Genomic DNA, 19435 nt, shown 5'->3' with positions numbered 1-19435 from the left:
GGAGGTATAGTTATCAAATTTGCAGATGACACCAAATTAGGAGGAATAGCTGATACTCCAGAGGACAGGATCAAAATTCAAAATGACCTGAATAGACTAGAAAGCTGGGCCACAGCTAACAAAATGAATTTCAACACAAAGAAATGTAAGGTGATGCACTTAGGGCGGAAAATGAAATGCACATATATAGGATGGGGGACACCTGGCTGAATGAAACTACATGTGAAAGGGATCTAGGAGTCCAAGTAGACCACAAGTTGAACATGAGTCAACAGTGCGATGCGGCAGCTAACAAGGCCAATGCGATTCTAGGCTGCATCAATAGAAGCATAGACTCTAGATCAAGAGAAGTAATAGTGCCATCTTCATATATGTAATCCATTCACGAGTTGTTTTAATGGCACTGATCAAACTAGGTCTAGGATTCTGGAAGTCAACGTCCAAAACACCTGGAAGGCAAGAGTTTGGGAACCACTGCTTTAGATGTATTGTTACATGCCTCTAAATTTTAGCCTCGACTTATCTGCGCATCACATCAAAATCCATAATTTTGGCCCCAAAACCTGCCCTCGACCTATATGTGAGATTGACTTACAGTTGTGCATATACGGTATTTCAGGAGAAACGCGCCCAAAAAGTGCCAGTCTTTTCCCAAAAGCGGCCAGAAACCGACGCAAAGATGGGACAAAATGAACTTTACATGGGAAAAATAAGAAACTAAACTAAGCCAAACAGAGAAACTAGCTGAAAGAGGATAAATCTATCCAAGGAAGTGATATATTACGGCATTAACGGAAAGTGTGTTTAGTGGTGAATGCATAATTTCGCCTACTTGACAGTCAGACTGATTCTAAGCCATACAATCTCTGTATGTAAGAAACCAGAATTTTATCACTAGAAACAAGTCTGATTCTTTAATCTGTGCAAGACAGGACCGTTCCTTTTCAGAACATCATCCTGGATAAACCCATTTGCAAAACCGGTGATCCTTGACCCCTTGTATCTTGACCTTGCTTATGACAAATGGCTTCCATCTCCAGCTTATCTGCCAGAATGACCATAAAATTAGTATTAGCTCAAACCATTTATAGGTAGCCGTTTATCGATCGGCTGGTTGGCCTTCCCTGATATAAATCAGAAACAGCTCGGAGGAAAGAAATATTGACTCTTGGTTCCAATCAAAATTTTAGACGGAGGCACTTTTCATAGGAATACACATTTTTAGCATTATGGTTCTGCCTTCACTGTCACGACGGCATCCGACATAACCCTGAGGTTTGCCTTTTAGAGACCTTTACTTGAGAAATCTAAGTACCCCTCCCTAACCTACAAATCCCCAGAGTCCCTGGGTGATAAAATGGAACTATAGTGCTACAGTTGTGAGGTGTTTTCCCTTGCCGGCACTGTGTGACCCCATTTATTTGCACAATTGCACCTGGCTCTCTGTCTCGCTTTCCTCCTCAATATTTCATTTTGGCATGTCTTGGTTTTAGCTACCAGATTTAGAGAAGGCCGTATCAGTCCCAAATGATTTTGGGGAAGTGAAATTGCCATTGCGGAGACACTGTGATGCACAAAATCTGCGGAGACAGATGCACAAAAGCCAAGATGGGTCCTTATAAATGGGAAAAGGCGAAGCTTCCATGATAGTTTTTTGTGCCAAGATGAGCAACTGCTTTTTACAAATCCATGTTGGAATCTTAGGCCTGTTCCAGACTGCCGAAATAAAGCTGCTTTGGGTCTCATTGGAGGCATGCTATTTAAATGACGCATGGGTCCTAAGAGTCTGGAGGTCGTGCCAAAGCCACACTCCATTCCTAAGCACTGGAGGGCAGCTTTGGTGCAGCTTCCGGATTCTTAGGACGCATGCATCATTTAAACAGCATACCTCCAAAGAGACAAAAGCAGCTTTATTTTGGCAGTCTGGAACAGGCCTTAGATTGTCAACTGAGTTACATCCCCTTTATTAAGTCATCCCTCCTGGCCTGATCTCTCCACAAGTCCACCTTAAAATCCAGCTTCTAAAAGGCGGAAGATTATACAAGCTGAAGAGAAACCAGTAGGTTTACAGAATTATAAGATATAGCCGTGTTGCTCGGTGTGAAAGATTGGAAACGGATTGGCAAGAAATTCAGAACGGATTTCCAGGTTCGGAGAGTTATGACCATGTTCCAGAAGACGACGACTTAAATATATTTGAATGAATGTAGATTGCTGTACCATACTTAATAAAAATAAGACATCCCCCTGAAAATAAGCCATGGAGTGTCTTCTCGAGGAAAAATAAATATAAGACGGTGTCTTATTTTCATGGAAACGCAGTAGTTCCTCTCGCTCACATGCAAGTCAAGCACTTGTGCGGAGAAGGATCTCCTGAGGCATACAATGGAAAGAGGAAGGATGTTGTGGAAGATGGAAGTAAAAATAGACAGGTTAGCATCAGAGCTTCTCACTCTTGAAAAGAAAAAGAGAAACCCCACGCTTGAGTCGGTTTTCGTACGTCCGATTTCCAGGCGCAAATACAGCCAGACCACGACGGCGAAGGTGGGGAGGTGCTGCAAATCTGGGTCTCTCCGGCTCAGATCAAGGAGAGAAGCCATTGTAAATACATAATCCTCAAGCCAGAAGCACAGAGGGTGTGCTTTGCTTGGCTACTTATCCACTTGTCTCCTTATCCGCCCTTCTCAGCCTCCGAAGCTGCAAGTCTCGCTCTTCCCCTTAAGCCCTCTTAAAACATGTTGAGCTCCTAGACTTAGGAGCAGAGTAAGTTTAGACCAAGTTAAGGGCAGGGATCCTTTCTGTGCTTAGGGGAAGGCACCACAAAGCCTGAGAGCGTAGTTGCACCAAGAACTTTACAAGCCCATGGTAACAAAGGTCCCTGTGACCACTTTCCTTCCCAAAATATACGTTTTCCGAGGGAGTGTGTTTCACAGTTGAATGGCTCTTATGCTCAGGAAGTACCTTCTAATGTTTAAGTTGAATCTATTTTCCTGCAGCTTGCATCCATGTTCTATTCTCTGGAGCTGCAGAAAACAAGCTTGCTCCCTCCTCAATGTGACATCCCTTCAAATATTTAAACAGGGCTGTCATATCACCTCTTAAATTCCTAGTGTAATTTTAATTCAAAGAGGACATATCCTCATTGACTTCAACTAACCAGAGGACACCTTGTTAAGATTTGTGGTGGAATATATGATCTGCATGGTCTAGAATCTGATATGAAGTTACCCTAAATGGCACCAAATGAACTACGCATTCCTATAATGTTTGGCCCATCTGCATCATTTAAACTTAAGAAGGTTTTGCAATTTAACCTGGTTTTAAAGTCATATCTATTGCAGATATTTTAATATCTCATTTACTTCCCATTTTTACTATGCCTGTTTTTCTTATTTTACTTTTGCACGGCAAAGATCCCAGACATTTGCAGTCTGCATCTCCGACGCTCAGAAGAACCCAAGCCTCTCAGTGGCATCTTCAGCTTTAAAAAGATCTGCGCTGTGAGGATTCAAGACATGTAACCCAAACCAAGGGAAAACGCCAGAGATTTTATCTACTGATTTGGTTTGATATTTGAGCATCTGGGGTCAAAGTGGTAAACACACATCGCTTCTGCTCCCTGGAACTAATGCTGCTGCCGGGAAAAGAGTTCAGAAATCCTCAGAAAAGACAAATTCCTGACTCCGGAGGCAACCAAAAGAGAAGCTGGCAACCGCGATTGTGGATTATACCATTGGGTTTGGGTTCTCAAATTCAGTCGCTTGACGCAACAGTCTTCCAGGATGCTTTAAAGGTCAGCTACTACTCCCCCACATACTCCATGCTACCAAACCCTTGGCGCTGCTTCTAGACTTCTCAGGCTGCAAAAAAGGTGATTGCCATTTCACGTATGTCTCGGGGAAAAAAGAGCCTGGAAAGCGTTGATAAAGTCCCTATTCTCTTTGAGACGGCCGATCTGGATCTAAACTGTCTAATTTCTGACCTATGAAAGGATGGAAGCCCTCTTCTAGGATCAAACCTACAACGGTGTGGCTGCAAGATCAGCATTTTGCCTCTAAGACAAGCATGTGCCAACTGAAAACAACAGAAGGCTCCCTTTCCCCCCGCTTCATACATAAGAGTGTTCTTATTGTGCACCAACACGCACATTGAATCAAACTGGTTAAAACATGCACGATCTGCCAAGACTCATTGTTTCTCCATAAGAATAACCAACTTCACCAGCCATGGATAGGATCCAGACATAGGCATAGGTAGAGTAGACTAAGGGAAGCCAAGGTTGGTCATATCAACGTCAGAGTCTGGTGGCATGCAAAAGACAAACAATCTTCACCTGGCTTTGGCTTTTGCCGTCAGAAGCCCACCTCGCCTGATGCTCCTGGCTGCCATCCGATTGTAAGATGTTATCGGATGGGATCATATGCATCTAATGTTCAGTATGTAGAGAGATCATGGATGAGCATGAGCCTTAAACAAGCCATGATGGCCAATGTGACATCAGATTTCAACATGGCAATGTTAGTCTGTAGAATCAGTAGGTAGACAGATCTTGTGGCACCTTTGAAACTCACTGAAGGAAAGAATTTGGCCGCATGAGCTTTCCGAGACTTCAGTCTACTACTTCCTCAGATGCGTAAAGTACTTTTTAGCCCCGTTTTCCCGTCTCCAATTATTTTAATGGAATATTTTAATGGTCAAATGTGTTTAATTGATGTTTTAGGGGAGGGAGGGAGTAACTGGGATATTGTTGTATTGTATGGACTTTTCACTGTAAGCCGCCTCAATTGTCCTCTTAATAATAAAAGTATTATTGTTATTAATATTATTATTTCATCAAATTGGTCAAATGCATCTGAAGAAGTAGACTGAAGTCTAGGAAAGCTCATGTGGCCAACTTCTTCCTTTCCGTGAGTCTCAAAGGTGCCACAAGATCTCTCTACATACTGATCCTACAGACTAACATGGCTATATCTTTGAAATCTGATGTCACATTAGCCATCATCGCTTGTTTAAGGCTCATGCTTTTCAATGGGTTTTCATAAATGCTCAACATGCCCAAATCTGGATCCAACTCACTGTATGGAAAGAACATAACTTAACGTTAGATGCATATGATGGCATCCGATAATATCTCATAATGCTTTTCACTGGGTTTTCATAGGCCTAAATCTGGGTCCAACTCACTGTGTGGAAAGAACGAACTCATGAAAAGTAATAGCCGACATCCGAAATGTGGTACTATAGGGCAGCTGGCATATTGCTTGGAGGCTTTTGTGCTATTCATCAGAAATTCATGCAATGCAGTCTTAAGCATTCTCAGCCTCAGAGCGCATTAACTAAAGGAAGCGGCACATGCCTTCTGAATAGGTTCTCCACTTTCCCCGGCAGCTTGGCAATATTGCCGACCCTTGCTGTTTCCAGCAATTTGCTTAATTCCAGGTTTGCGCCGCCAATTTTGCGACAGTTTACTATGTTTCTTTGTGCAGCTTTGTTTGTTTTTCAATCGCAGAAGGCTGGCAATACGGCATCCCTTTGGAGTAAGCAGCAGCCAATGTGAAAATAAGATTTGAATATGCTACTAGGATCCGAACGCCACTTCTCTGGAAGCCTTCAACTTTTAAAAACAATTGGCAAAGCCGCTAGTCCTCATGACTGCCAAGCGTGTGGGTGACGCGAAATGTCAGCAACCAGGATTGATGGGGCAAAGGAGTGTCATCCTCTCGGGATGGGAATGTGGCATTTTGCATAGCTTCTTGCTATGAGTAGCAGAATATGCAAAGCAGGCGAAAGGCAGAATGCGCATTTCCTCACGACGCATAATTTAGGGAGCTGGCAGAACTAAGTTTTATTAGCATCAATGTTCACAGACTGGTTGAGAGAAGAGGGCTTTCTAAGGGCAAAAAAGGAGCAACATCCATACCACAAGGAACTTTCACAACCCATGAACCAAGATATAGAAGGTCTGGTGCGGATTAGAGACCTCCAGCCTACTCCCACCATTCTCATGGCAAGTAGATTTTTAAAAAGACAGCAATGAATATATTCTTACACGCACATCTACATGCAAATGCATATCCCACAATATGCTACGCATATGTCGGCACTGAGTTAAAATGGGAGCTTTTTCATTCGGCGCATGTTCCCTCAGAGCTTGAGAAAACTCCTTTTTTGCACGACGACTCTCTCAATGTTGTGCAAGAAAGTAACTTTCCCAAGCATTGTGTCTTCTATCAATGTGGAAAGAGTTAATTTTTTTATCGCACAAGGTTCTCCAAAGGAATGGGGAGGTCTGCAAGGGTCTCCCTCTTTGCAACAGCCTTACAACAACCTCGCGAGGGATGTCTGGCGGATATGGAAATGGTTAGGCCAAGGTCCCCCATGCAATGTTTTGGACTACAGCTCCCAGAATTCCTGAGTGTTAATCAAGCTGGCTGGGGGCATCTGGGACCTGTAGTCCAAAACATCTGGAGGACCAAAGTCTGGGAACCACTGGTTTATACCACTCTCTTAGCAATCTGCAGGTTCTAAGTACTGAGTATATAGGGTAATGAAACATAAGATGTACCTTTCCTACCCAGTGCTAAAAACCCATTAAGTGTTCACTACTACACCCAAAGATGACTTTTTCCAGATTCTGGTTCTCAAGCTAGAATCCAGGCAGCGGTTTCCAGCAATGAGGACAGATGAACCGGTTGCTTTCTGTTTGGCCATCAAGCAGAAGTAAATGGGGAGAGATACCTGCTCTGCTTTTTGGATGGCGGTCGGACTAGGGGCGCTTGGCGTCTCTCCGCTGTGTAAGCCCTCCTCTCCTGTTCCACTGTCATCACTAGGGATGGAAAAAATAGGCTCTATTATTAAGTTCCCAGTTGCCAAAAATGGGTTTTCTGACATTTGGGGAACCCCATGAGGAAGAATAATAGGGCACTGAGACTTCGGCACCATAAGTCCCAAAGTGTTCCTTCCAGAGAAATGGGTACGGCTGGCTCTCCTTATCCACAGATCTTTTTTAATCCACGGATTCAAGCATCCACAGATTGAAAATATTCCCCCAAAAGTATAAATTCCAAATAGCAAACCTTGATTTTTTCCATTTTATATAAGGGACACCGTTTTGCTATGCCATTATATTTAATGGGACTTGAGCATCCATGGATTTTGTTATACATGGAACCAAAACCCAGCGGATAACAAGGACCCACTGTATGGGGTTTATATGCAAAGAAACCCTACATTTTCTACACAGAAAATGGGCCTTTTGTGCAGAAAATCTGGGATTTTATTGCACAAAGATATAGTTGTTTCTGTACAACAAAATATGTAGGTGTGAAATGTAGGAGACGGTAGTGAAGAAGGTAAGTGTAAGCGGAGATGAGCTGAAGGAAGGTGAAGGAAGATGAGAAGAAGTGTGAACAAGTGAAATAAAAGGAAGGAAAGGAAAGGAGAGAGGGCAAAGGATGGAGTGAATTAAAGATAGGAGAGGATATAGAGAAGATGGAGAATGAGTGAATTAAGTGGAGGATAGAAGGAGTAAGTAGATGACAGTAAAAGAAGGGATGCAAGATGGAGTAGATAAGATGGGAAGGATGGAGAGAATGATAGAGAGATAGAAGAGATGGGAATTATACGAGAGAAGAGAATAATATTTAAGAAGAGATAGGAAAAGATAGAAAAAGATGTGTAGGATATGACATAGATAGATAGATAGATAGATAGATAGATAGATAGATAGATAGATAGATAGATAGATGGCATATACTGTATATATATATGACACACATACATACACACAAATATATGACATAAAGCAACTATTGAGGATGATGAAATGATGTATAACTGATAACAGCGATGATGTGATAGGAAGATAACGTATCTGATATATTATGAATGAACTGATGAGGCTGTGATGTTTTTATATGATATTTTATCGATGTGTATATTTGTGTAGTTGTTGAAATTTTGGAATAAAGATTATCTTTAAAATATATATTTGTTTTTAAAATTGTAAAAATTACCCAGGATGCTTCAGGGTGTTTGAATACAGGGAATATATGGAGCATCATTTTCTCCCCAAACAGAGTGAAAATCCCTAGTCGCCATTGATGACTCAGTACAGTATCCTCAACATCATGAAGCTGAACAACCCTAGACGCATTGCGCATGGGCAGGGATTAGAGAACATCGATTCCAGCTAATCTTTAGCACCAGTTCTCTTGCCTTCCTCACCCCGCTGCCTTTTAATGATAATTCATAATTGTTTGGATCCAAGTTGTTGCCCACCATTGGGAACTAGGTTTTGCAGATGGGCATTAGGGATGGAAATGCACATTTAACTGATTTTTTATCAATGCATAGCCTGTGAGTGTGTGCCACACACAACAGTGTGCGCAGATTTTTCAGTTTCCTATCAGTGGGAAGAAACCACAAGCGGCGCCTTCCCTCATTTTTGTTTCCATTTCAAACGTTAAGCAAATAAATGCACATAGCTCGAAAGGCACCCATTTTCTTAGTCAACGGGGGGAAATGTGCACGAAGGCACATTTAGAGAAACGTGTAAAAGTGTGCATGCTGGAAGAGTGCATACTAGAATATACATCAATCTCCATGGATGTCAAGTGTTCACTAATGTCTTAAAACTCCTTTCACAACTCGATATGAAACAAGACTGGAAAGAAAATGCAGCAATTCAGAGAAATGCAGCCAAATCCAGGCAGATAGATATTCAAGAAAGGAGATTATGGCCTGTTCCAGACTGCCAAAATAAAGCTGCTTTGGGTCTCTTTGGAGGTATGCTATTTAAATGATGCATGGGTCCTAAGAGTCCGGAGGTCGCGCCAAAGCCAGACTCCATTCCTAAGCACTGGAGGGCAGCTTTGGTGCAGCTTCCGGATTCTTAGGACGCATGCATCATTTAAACAGCATACCTCCAAAGAGACCCAAAGCAGCTTTATTTTGGCAGTCTGTAACAGGCCTATCTTTCTTTGCTAGAGATCATCTTCATGGAAATGTACAGATTCTCTACCCTTCCAGCAAACTGATTCCACAAAAAGGAGCCCTATGGCTGTTTTCTAGGTTTAAAATTGGCTCAGATGTGTAGAAGAAAGAAGCCCTACGATACAGTGGTCCATTCACATTTGCTGGGGTTAAGGGGTCTCGTGAATCTCCAGGTCCTCCAATGCAACTCTATGGTCAACATCTGCCAGACGTTGATCACAGAATCCTGCTGGAGGACCTACAAATGCCTAGAGATGTGTTCTAGGTTCTCCAGCACAACTCTATGGTCAACACCTGGGAGCATTGCGCTGGAGGACCTAGAGATTCCTAGAGAGAACATATTAATCATACCCACAAATAATCACATCTGCAAAAGTCAAAGCCGCAAATGTGGAGGGCCAACTGGATTCACCTACAGGGTGGGATACCAACAAAAAGGTGGTACATATCAAGGCACTGAAAAGTGTGTGTGTGTTTCTTTTGTACGTGTTTCTTGTCCAAAAAATGAGGGGTTTGGGGGGGAAATTGCAGAGTTGGGAAGCTAATAAATGTCCAACTGGAAATAGGAAGAGAGTTGAATTAGACACATAGGTGAATGTGTCCATTTCAAACTTAAACGAAAGTCAATGGAAGGGATCCAGAAAAGACCCAATGAATCAATTGTTGGATGGTAAGTCAACGCATCGGCAAATCCAACTGATTCAATATGGTTTTGAAATGGATTCAAATAGTTGGGACCAACAAAAGGATTTAGGCCAATGTCTCCAGTGGCAAAAAAAGTTGCAATCCGGGAGTAAAGAGTGCTCTCTCTTTGCAGACAGTTGTGGCTTGTCAGATAGGACCCTTGTACAGTAGTAAACCTGCTTGAAGAAAAGGATCCCTACTGCGCACCATTCTCGCACTGTGCCTGCATTGTGTGTCAAGGTACTCACTGTTGTTCAGCTTTGGCTCGGTCGCTGAGGAAGAAGAGGGCCGTCGCAAGGAAAAACATGCCCCCCAGGACGACGACAAAAGGGCACAACATGAGCGCGTAGCCGAGGCTGAGGAATTCCCAGAGTGCGGACTCCTTTGTACTCTGTCGTATCACGTCCGAGATCTAGAGAGGAAACAGAATCGGGGAGTTGCGGAGCGGAGTCAGTACGTTTCCGGACGCTGGGAGTTGTGGCAGAGGGCAGTTTACTCAAGATGTCAGGGGAAAACGGATGGCTTCCCTGCAGAAATATGCAAGACTACTTTGGGCTTTCAACAGAAAACAAATCTTGCATTCCTCCATAATAAACAGCTTTCTTGTCATTGTTCCACTGGATTTCCCAATTGTTCGGCCTCCCTCCTGTTGATGTTCCAAGAATCCCTCTAGGAATTGCCAGACAATCTGTCAGGGATAAGAGCCGGAACGGAGCCATTGTTCAAGGGCCAGCCATGCCGACGGTTGCTCCAAGTTCAGGCCTTGGCACTGCAACTAAAAGACCTCTGGAGGAAAAGAAATTTCCATGCGCAATGATGCCCCAGGGAGCTTCCATCCATCATTAGGCTCAGAAACTGGGAGGAAAATTACTTTTTTGGGACTACGGCTCAGCATCCCTGGAGGTTCTGGGAGCTACAATCCCAAATAACAACCTTTCCAGATTCAGAAGAGGTTAGACCAGGAGTGGGAATCGTATGTCTTTCCCACTCTCAAACTGTTTTTGAGGTCTTCCAGTGCAATGTTGAGGGAATGAGGGAATGAGGTACATTTTCAGAGGTGGCCTTTTATTAAAACCTCTGGGACTTTATTAATTGTATATACATGACTATAAGTCGACCACATGTATAAATCGAGGGACCAAAATTATGGATTTTGATATGACCTGTGGATAAATTGAGGATAAAACCTAGGGCAGTGATGGTGAACCTTTTTGAGGCCAAGGGCCCAAACTGCAACCCAAAACCCACTTATTTGTTGCAAAGTGCCATGTCCCTCTGGCTTTCTAGTAACAAACTCTGGCAAACTCTGTGCTGGGACGATGGCACATGTGCCCAGAGAGAGGGCTCTGAGTGTCACCCCTGGCACGCGTGCCATAGGTTCGCCATCACTGACCTCGGGGCATATAACTAAGGATCTAAAATAAAGGAAAACGATGCCAAAGAACGTATAAAATTCCAGAAGGATTAACCGTTTGTGCTCACACTAAAAGTTGGATGGATACGAGAGTAAAGGGGGTTCAGTGCTTCCAGAACAGATCACCTTCTTCCCTTTCATCGAGGGATGGTTCCTTTTTAAATAAGCATTAGAGTACAGTACTTACATTGACCTGCGAATAAGTCGACTCAGGTTTTTGGGGTCAATTTTTCGATTAACATTTCTAGCCTTATACATGAGTACATGCAGTGCGCATGCACATTGCTAAGTTCTTTTAACTTTAAGCTATGTAGTGGCTACTTATTGCTTTAATCACTAGTTTTGTGGATTGTGTGTTCTGTTTTATTCTGCTGCATGTTACAAGGGACCCCATTAAACCTTATGCAATTGAGGGGTTCGACTCAATCCCGCTTTATTTTCAATACATTTTTGGGGAAGCAGGACTGTTCACGCTTAAAGACGTCGTGACGTGTTTCTGAGGATGAATTTCTGGGACGTTGTTTCATCAACAAAACATACATGCTGAGCACTTTGTAGATCTTCATCTCCTGGTTCTCTCCCTCCCTCCTTCCTTCCCCAAACTTACAACTAAGGGCCCAAGCAGAAAGGCCAAAATAAAGTTGCTTCGGGTCACGTTGGAGGTATGCTGTTTAAATGATGCATGTGTCCTAAGAGGCCACTGGAGCTTTGGCGTGGCTTCTGGCCTCTTAAAATGCATGTGTCATTTAAATAGCATAGTGACCCAAAGCAGCTTTATTTTGGCCTGTTTATTCGGGCCCTAAAAGTCCCAATTCCTCATTGCAACCACAACCACAACCCAGATATGCTGAGAGGGTCACTTACAAAGCCAACCAGGTAGGGACTCCCAGCATCTCCCAGAAGATGTGACGTGAAACTCTGCAACGCAACTGCTGTCGCCCGGCGGGTAGGAATGACCACATACTGATAAGAAAGGAAACATGGGAAGGAGGAGACAGAAAAGGTTAACAGCAGAGCTCTAAGAAAACTTAAGGAAAGCATCCTATGCCCATGTTATCATTATTATGAGTGAAGGGCCTGCAATGTCACATTGAGAAGGGAGCAAGTTTGTGTTCTGCTGCTCCAGAGAATAGGATCCAGAGCAATGGATGCAAGCGCCAAGAAAATAGATTCTAGCTCAACATTAGGAAGAACATAATGATAGCAAGAGCTGTTTCAGTGGCATACGCTCCCTTGGAAAATGGTGGAGTCTCCTTCATTTGAGGTCTTTAAACAGAGGCTGGATGGTCATCTGTCAGGTATGCTTTGATTGAGAGTTCCTGCATGGCAGAATGGGGCTGGACTGGATGGCCCTTGGGGTCTCTTCCAGCTCTAGGATTCTATGATTCTACTGATGTAAATCTATCCATTCCAAACATTTCACAACTGGCTGTTAAAAGCCTGGCCTGATTAATGAGGAATCCGATTTTCACCTTTTTATAGCTATTCTTAGAATAAGAAATTGTAAAAACTTGCAAATGTATTCGTTTATCACATTCATAATCCCATCGTTGCTCCAAGGAGCTCAAGGTGGTGCTCTCAGGTTTTTCTCCTTCCATTTTTTAACTCACAACAACCCAGTGAGGTAGGTTAGGATGAGAGCTTGGTGTACTGGCCAATGAGCTTCATGCACTAGTTGCGGATTGGACTCCAAGGCCCATTCATACTACAGTTGTAGCACTATTATTCCACTTTAACTGTCCTGGTTCCATCCCATAGCCTTGGTATAATACTATATCCCAGTGATGGCGAGCCTATGGCAGGCGTGCCAGAGGTGGCACTCAGAGCCCTGTCTGTGGGCACATGTGCCATCGCCTCAGCACAGAGTTTGCCAGAGTTTGTCACTAGAAAGCCAAAGGGACATGGCACTTTGCAACAAATAAGTGAGTTTTGGGTTGCAGTTTGGGCACTTGGCCTCTAAAAGGTTCATCCTTGCAGTGGCCATGCACCATCTTAGAAGCTCTACATTCAGTGATGGAGAGGAGAAGAAGTTTCTGCAATGACAGCAACTGGTATAAGACACTTGCATATTATTGAGGATGGAGCAAGCTTGTTTTCTGCTGCTCCAGAGAATAGGACCTGGAACAATGGATTCGAACTACACTCATTTTGCGGCTTTGATATTCACAGATTTGATTAATATGTTCTCTCTAGGAATATCTAGGTCCTCCAGTGCAACTCTATAGTCAACCTTAACTAAATGTTGCACTGAAAGACCCAGAGATCCCTAGAGAGAATCCTCTACTAGGCCTTTGTAGCTCCTCCAGGGCAGTTCTATGGTCATTATCTGTCGGAGGTTCACCACAGAGTTGCGCTGGAGGACCTAGAGATTCCTAGAGAGGTATCCTCTCAGGTAAAAACATGGTTATTTGTGTTTTTTCCATATTCACGGGGGTCTTGTGCCCCTAACCCTAGCGAATATGGAGGGACAAGTATATAGGAAAAGAGATTCTACTTCAACATTAGGAAGATCCTCTTGATGGTAAGAGCTGTTTGACAGTGGAAGATGCTCCCTTGGAGAGTGGTGGGGTCTCCTTCTTTAGAGGTCTTTAAACAGATATTGGATGGTCATCTGTCAGGGGTGCTTTGATGGTGAGTTTCTGCATGGCAGAATGGGGTTGGACTGGATGGCCCTTGGGGTCTCTTCCAAATCTATGATACTATGATCTTTAGAATAAAGGAAAATATGTTCCCCTCCCTATCTGCATCATGGTTTTTGCACCTTTACTCAACATAGGCTGCAAACAGGCTGGCACAAACTGAACCTGCCCACCTTCTATGAAACTCCGAGCCGAGAATTTATTACACAAATTGTAATAAATACATTATTATGAAACGCAGCCAAGATTGGAGGGGGCTGGCGGCGGGAGGAGACTTGATCTAATCTCGCATTCCAGAGGCTGAATCCCACAACTGCACAGGAAAATCCTCCATCCGCTGAAATCAACCCAGTTTATTCTATAGACCTTCATGCAATACTACCGAATGATGAATGTATGAGTGTTGTGCGTGGGTACCGACGTTCGTCCAAGTTTGGAAACCAAGTCAATTACAGGCCTGAGCTGGCATTTTTAGCCCCAAAACCAAAGCCGTGCGACGGATGCCAACTCAAACATCCGTGGCAAAAGATGGAAGGAGGTTTGGTCAGCTGGCCAGGTCCAAGGAGGAGCAGTGGATCGCCCTGGTTGTTTGACTGAAGTGGTCCAAGTGGAAGGAAGGACGGAGAGGGCTACTCTGGTAAGCCTCGCCCTCTTAAGTAGAGGCCGAGGAAAAAGCTCTGGGTTTTGCCACTCATGTCCTCTACCCGCCACAAAACCCAAAGTGGAGCTATTTCGAGCACCGCCTGGAGGCACCTCTCAGCCCACGCTGTTGTGTGTTCTTGACAGAGCTCAGAAAAACCAAATGCATGGTTCTGGGAGCGTGTGGTGCAAAAAGGTTAACCTTTCAAAGTCTTGTTTCTCGAATCACAAAATCACAGAGTTGGAAGAGAGCATAAGGGCCATCCAATCCAACTCCATTCTGCCATATGGGAAGACACCATCCAAGCACCTCCAACAGATGGGCATCCAGCCTCTGTTTAAAAACCCCCAAAGGAGGAGACTCCACCACTCTCCGAGGGAGTATCTTCCACTATTGAACAGCTCTTACTATCAGGACGTTCCTCCTAATGTTGAGGTGGAATCTTTTTTCCTGTGGCTTGAACCCATTGCTCTGGGTTCTATTCTCTGGAGCAGCAGAAAACAAGCTTGCTCCATCCTCAATATGATACCCCTTCAAATACTTAAACAGGGCTATCATATCACCTCTTAACCTTCTCTTCTCCAGGAAGGAGTCCCTCATCCTGCAGAAATGGCCAGTTCCGGTAGGGAGCAAGGATCATCTCAAGGCAATACCCACATAATGTGTAAACTAATCCTGAGGCTCCAAAACACATGTCACAGCCCAGCAGGGGGAAGGAAGCAGCCGAGGGGTTCCTATGGACTTCAAATAATTCATCGCCCAAGAACCCATTTGTTGGCAAATACGTTGTTCCATTAACTGGTTGACCGTGCTGTGTTATGGCCATCAATACTTAGAATCATAGGATCCTACAATCCTAGCGTTGGAAGAGACCCCAAGGGACATCCAGTCCAACCCCATTCTGCCATGCAGGAACTCTCAATCAAAGCATCCCTGACAGATGGTCATCAAGCCTTTGTTTAAAGACCTCCAAGGAAGGAGACTTTGAGGGAACGTCTTCCACTGTCGAACAGCCCTTACTGTCAGAAAGTTCCTCCTAATGTTGAGCTGGAATCTCTTTTCCTATAGCTTGCATCCACTGTTCCTTGCCCTATTCTCTGGAGCAGCAGAAAACAAGTTTGCTCCATCTTCAATGTGACACCTCTTCAAATACTTAAACAGGACTACCATTTCACCTCTTAACCATCTGTTCTGCAGGCTAAACATCCCCAGCTCCCTAAGTTTTTCCTCATAGGGCACGGTTTCTAGACTCTTCACTATTTTGGTCGCTCTCCTTTGGACACGCTCCAGTTTCTCATCATCCTTTTTGAATTGTGGTGCCCAGAACTGTACATAGGTGAGGCCTGACCAAGGCAGAATAGAGTGGCACTATTATTTCCCTTGACACTTCCACTTGCACACTAGTTGATTTTCATGAGTGAGAGTTGGAGGTACCTTCCTGATAGCTGAGTACCTCTCTATAGTATTTTGGAAGTTATACCCCTTATGGAGAAGACAGCTCTTAGAATCATAGAATCATAGAGTTGTTAAGGGAAAGAGGACAACTCTTTCACTGTGGATGGGTGTGGGCCATAACCAGCCCTATACTTATTGGGGATGTTTGGAGTTGGAGTCCAAAAAACCTTTGGAAGGCCGTAGGAGCCTCCTACCAACTTAACATATTTGCACATTACAAGGGAAATACTCCAAATCAAGGCGAGTGTTCCTGCCGAATTGAAGAATGCTCACTTGAACCAAAAATGCTTCGTTTGGGCACATGCTCACACAAACTTACCATCAGGATGTCGGCAGTGATGGCCCAATTGGAAAACAAGAGAGTTTCGCCAATAAAAATGCAGACCTGTAGTGGAAACACAAGACACAACAAGGATTTATTCATACTTGCTTGAGAATGCCCTATAATTTTATAAGCAATGGCACCTGCTGCCATGCAGTTATGTTCAGAGCATTGACAGTAAACATCACTAACTGCATGCAAGTGAGATCTTGTAGCACCTTTCAGACTAACTGAAAGATGCACCTGAGGAAGTAGATTGAAGTCTCGGAAAGCTCAGGCTGCCAATTTCTTCCTTTCACTTAGTCTCAAAGGTGCTACAAGATCGCTCTACATACTGCATGCAAGTGGATCCATCTGAACATGGCAACATAGGGATGCATGCATCCTAAGAGTCTGAAAGCTGCACCAAAGCCATGCTCCAGTCCTAAGGACTGGAGCGCAGCTTTAGCACAGCTTCTGGCCTCTTACGATGCATGTGCCATTTAAACAGCATACCTCCAAAGTGACCCAAAGCAGATTTATTTTGGCTTGTCTGTTCAGGCCCATAGTCTTTCAGATAGTCTGGACCCAAGCTGTATAGATCTTTAGAGGCCATAACAAGCACTTTGAATGCCCAGAAACACACTGGTAACCAGTGATGCTGTTTCAACAAAGAAATTATGTGTCATCTGAGTCATAAGTGAGATCATCAACCTCATTCCCAGGTGATGTCAGAGAAATTTCAGAGGATTTAATACGTACGTAAGCTCCCACAATGCTGCTCTTGGCTGCCACAAAGATCAGGCAAGTGAAGATGGCCGAGCCCAGCATCCCAACGGCGCACACAAGCGGATCGGCGCGCTGAGTTTTCAACCGGCACCATTTGGTCGCCCCGGCCCCTGTGATCACACCCAGGAATCCAGTGAAGCAAGTGATGGCTCCGAAGATCAAGCTAAAGGCACGGAACAATAAAAATAATAATAATTAAATTAAAAATAAAGATTGCACTCATTTCAACAGAACTTAATTTTGTACCCAAAGGAGGAAAGGTGAGAAGCAGCGGAGACTAGACTAGCAAAGCAAAGTGTTACAGGTGTGAAATGCAACACGACGATTCCAAGAAGGAATCTACTGTAGTTTAAAAAAAGAAAACCAAACACTCAGGGATTTTGCAAACACTTTCCATGGGAATCCTAGAGGTCTTCTCTTTCTCATGACAGAAAACACACAAGAAATGCCTTTCGTTGAGGTGCGACAATGTGCAAATGCGTATCAATGCAACCCACTTGCTTAAAGTTTATTGCGAGTATCTCAAAGAAGTCCTCCACCCCATAATCAGTTCTCGATCCTTGAGCAAGCTATTTATATGTCAAGACTCAGATCTTGGTTTGCTTATTGGAATTTACATATATTTAAAATATTTCCAAGCCGCGTATACCTGAATACGTGGATAAAAATTCCGTGGATAAGGAGGGCCAATTGTAGTAAAAGTTGACATATAAATGGCTTACTCAAGGATAGAGGAATGAGTTTGGGGCGGAGGAGAGACTTGTGCGGTGGAGAATGGTTGCTCCATTTGCAAACTGCTGCATAGAAATGAACTGTGCATTTTTCCAGCTATAACATTTTTCTGTTTGGTGGGAAAATGTCCCCATTGATCACAATTACAGCTTGATGTTCCTCCTTGGCTTTATTCCTCATGGCCCCACTGGCTGCTGGAATACAGCCCCTGAGACCTTTCCCAAATTGGAATACACTTGTCCCTCCATATTCGCTAGGGTTAGGGGCACAAGACCCCCGTAAACATGGAAAAACTGCAAATAACAAAAACACCATGTTTTTACCAGAGAGAACACCTCTCTAGGAATCTCTAGGTCCTCCTCTGTGGTCAACATCCGACAGACACTGACCATAGAATTACACTGGAGAAGCTACAAAGGCCTAGTAGAGTATTCTCTATGGATCTCTAGGACTTTCAGTGCAACTCTGTGGTCAACATCCGACAAACACTGACCATAGAACTGCGCTGGAGAAGCTACAAAGGCCTAGTAGAGTATTCTCTCTAGGGATCTCTAGGTCTTCCAGTGTAACTCTGTGGTCAACGTCCGACAGACACTGACCATAGAACTGTGCCAGAGGAGCTACAAATGCCTAATAGAGTATCCTCTCTAGGACTCGCTAGATCTTTTGGTGCAACTTTTAGTTAAAGTTGACCACAGAGTTGCACTGGAGGACCTAGATATTCCTAGAGAGAACATATTCATGAAATCTGTGAATAATCAAATCCGCAAATATGGAGGGATGAGCGTATAGCCACTGGTGTGAAAAAAGTTTCTCCAACTTCAGGGATCAAAATTGCAAGAGGACGCTAAAGCAGAACAAATCCTTACCTGTCCTTGGTCCCGCAGGGCTGGACTGTGCAGGTTTCTGCTGTCTTCTGGACAACCTGGGCCCGATGGAGGTAAAGGGGGATCCACATGCCCAGGGCCCCCGTAGCGAATGAGACGGCAGAGGTAGCCAGGGAGGAGAAGACATAGCTGCGACTAGAGAGACAGCAAAGACGTTGAGAGTGAGCAAAGACGGGGAAACGCCTTCAGGGTACAGAGAAGAGAGAGACTGACAGGCCTATGTCATAAAACACTGGGTCAGTTTAACTCTTGTGGCCGTGCTCAAAGAAACTTGGGGTTTGGAATCTGACAGTCCTGGGAGCTGTAGTTTTCTTTTCTTAAAACATTGTTTTTCAAAAAAGGACAAAAAATAAATCAATCAAAAACATACTGTTACATATATATTTTCAAATCCTTACAGACATATTAAAAGCCTATTGATACAGCAACGATCTTCTCATCTCTTCAATATCTTCGATATTCTAATTCGTTTCAAATAACCCTTCCCTTACTCCCCTCTCCCCCTCCTACTGTTTTACTTCCCCCTTCTTTCTTTCAGACTTTCTTCCCTCCGGTCTGCCTTCCCCTTCAACCACTTCTAACCATCTTCTAACCAAATAGGACTCCATGAGACCAGGGTTCAAATCCCACTCAGCCATGGAAATGCATTGTGTGACCTTGGGAAAGTCACACTCTCTTGGCCTAAGAGCAACGGCAAACCCCTTGTCAAGAAACGGCTATGATAGGGTTGCCATAAAATGGCGTTGCCTTGAAGGTACCTATCAACCACAGTAAAGGCCAAGTCCTCTGGGAGGTTGCTGCTTGACTTCTGCAGTCTGTATCGTAATTGTTTTAGTAATTGCTTAAGTAATTTAAGTGTATTTTCTTGTGGATGGGAAGGTTCGGGAGGGTTTGGGATAC

At 43.8% G+C, this 19435-nt stretch overlaps 1 protein-coding gene across 2 annotated transcripts in view; it reads right to left on the bottom strand.

Annotated features, from left to right (window-relative positions):
- The window catches only part of LOC149287132 (sphingosine-1-phosphate transporter SPNS2-like), a 101857-nt gene that overhangs the window by 5322 nt on the left and 77100 nt on the right, over nt 1-19435 (bottom strand). Inside the window, exons 7-12 of one of the 2 annotated variants that reach the window (XM_089493529.1) lie at nt 18518-18670; nt 16890-17079; nt 16146-16211; nt 11957-12055; nt 9927-10090; nt 6739-6826 (exon numbers count right to left, since the gene is read on the bottom strand). In XM_089493529.1, the coding sequence (XP_089349655.1) occupies nt 6739-6826; nt 9927-10090; nt 11957-12055; nt 16146-16211; nt 16890-17079; nt 18518-18670 (760 nt within the window). The remainder of the gene's footprint in view (nt 1-6738; nt 6827-9926; nt 10091-11956; nt 12056-16145; nt 16212-16889; nt 17080-18517; nt 18671-19435) is intronic. The other variant, XM_089493530.1, reaches the window with a different exon arrangement.

This window comes from Sceloporus occidentalis, unplaced genomic scaffold (genome assembly GCF_023333645.1).
Source record: "Sceloporus occidentalis isolate IW3139 unplaced genomic scaffold, rSceOcc1.0.p SCAF_64, whole genome shotgun sequence".
Taxonomy (NCBI): domain Eukaryota; kingdom Metazoa; phylum Chordata; class Lepidosauria; order Squamata; family Phrynosomatidae; genus Sceloporus; species Sceloporus occidentalis.
The sequence above is the reverse complement of the archived record's forward strand: the minus strand, read 5'-3'. Positions and strand labels throughout refer to the sequence as shown.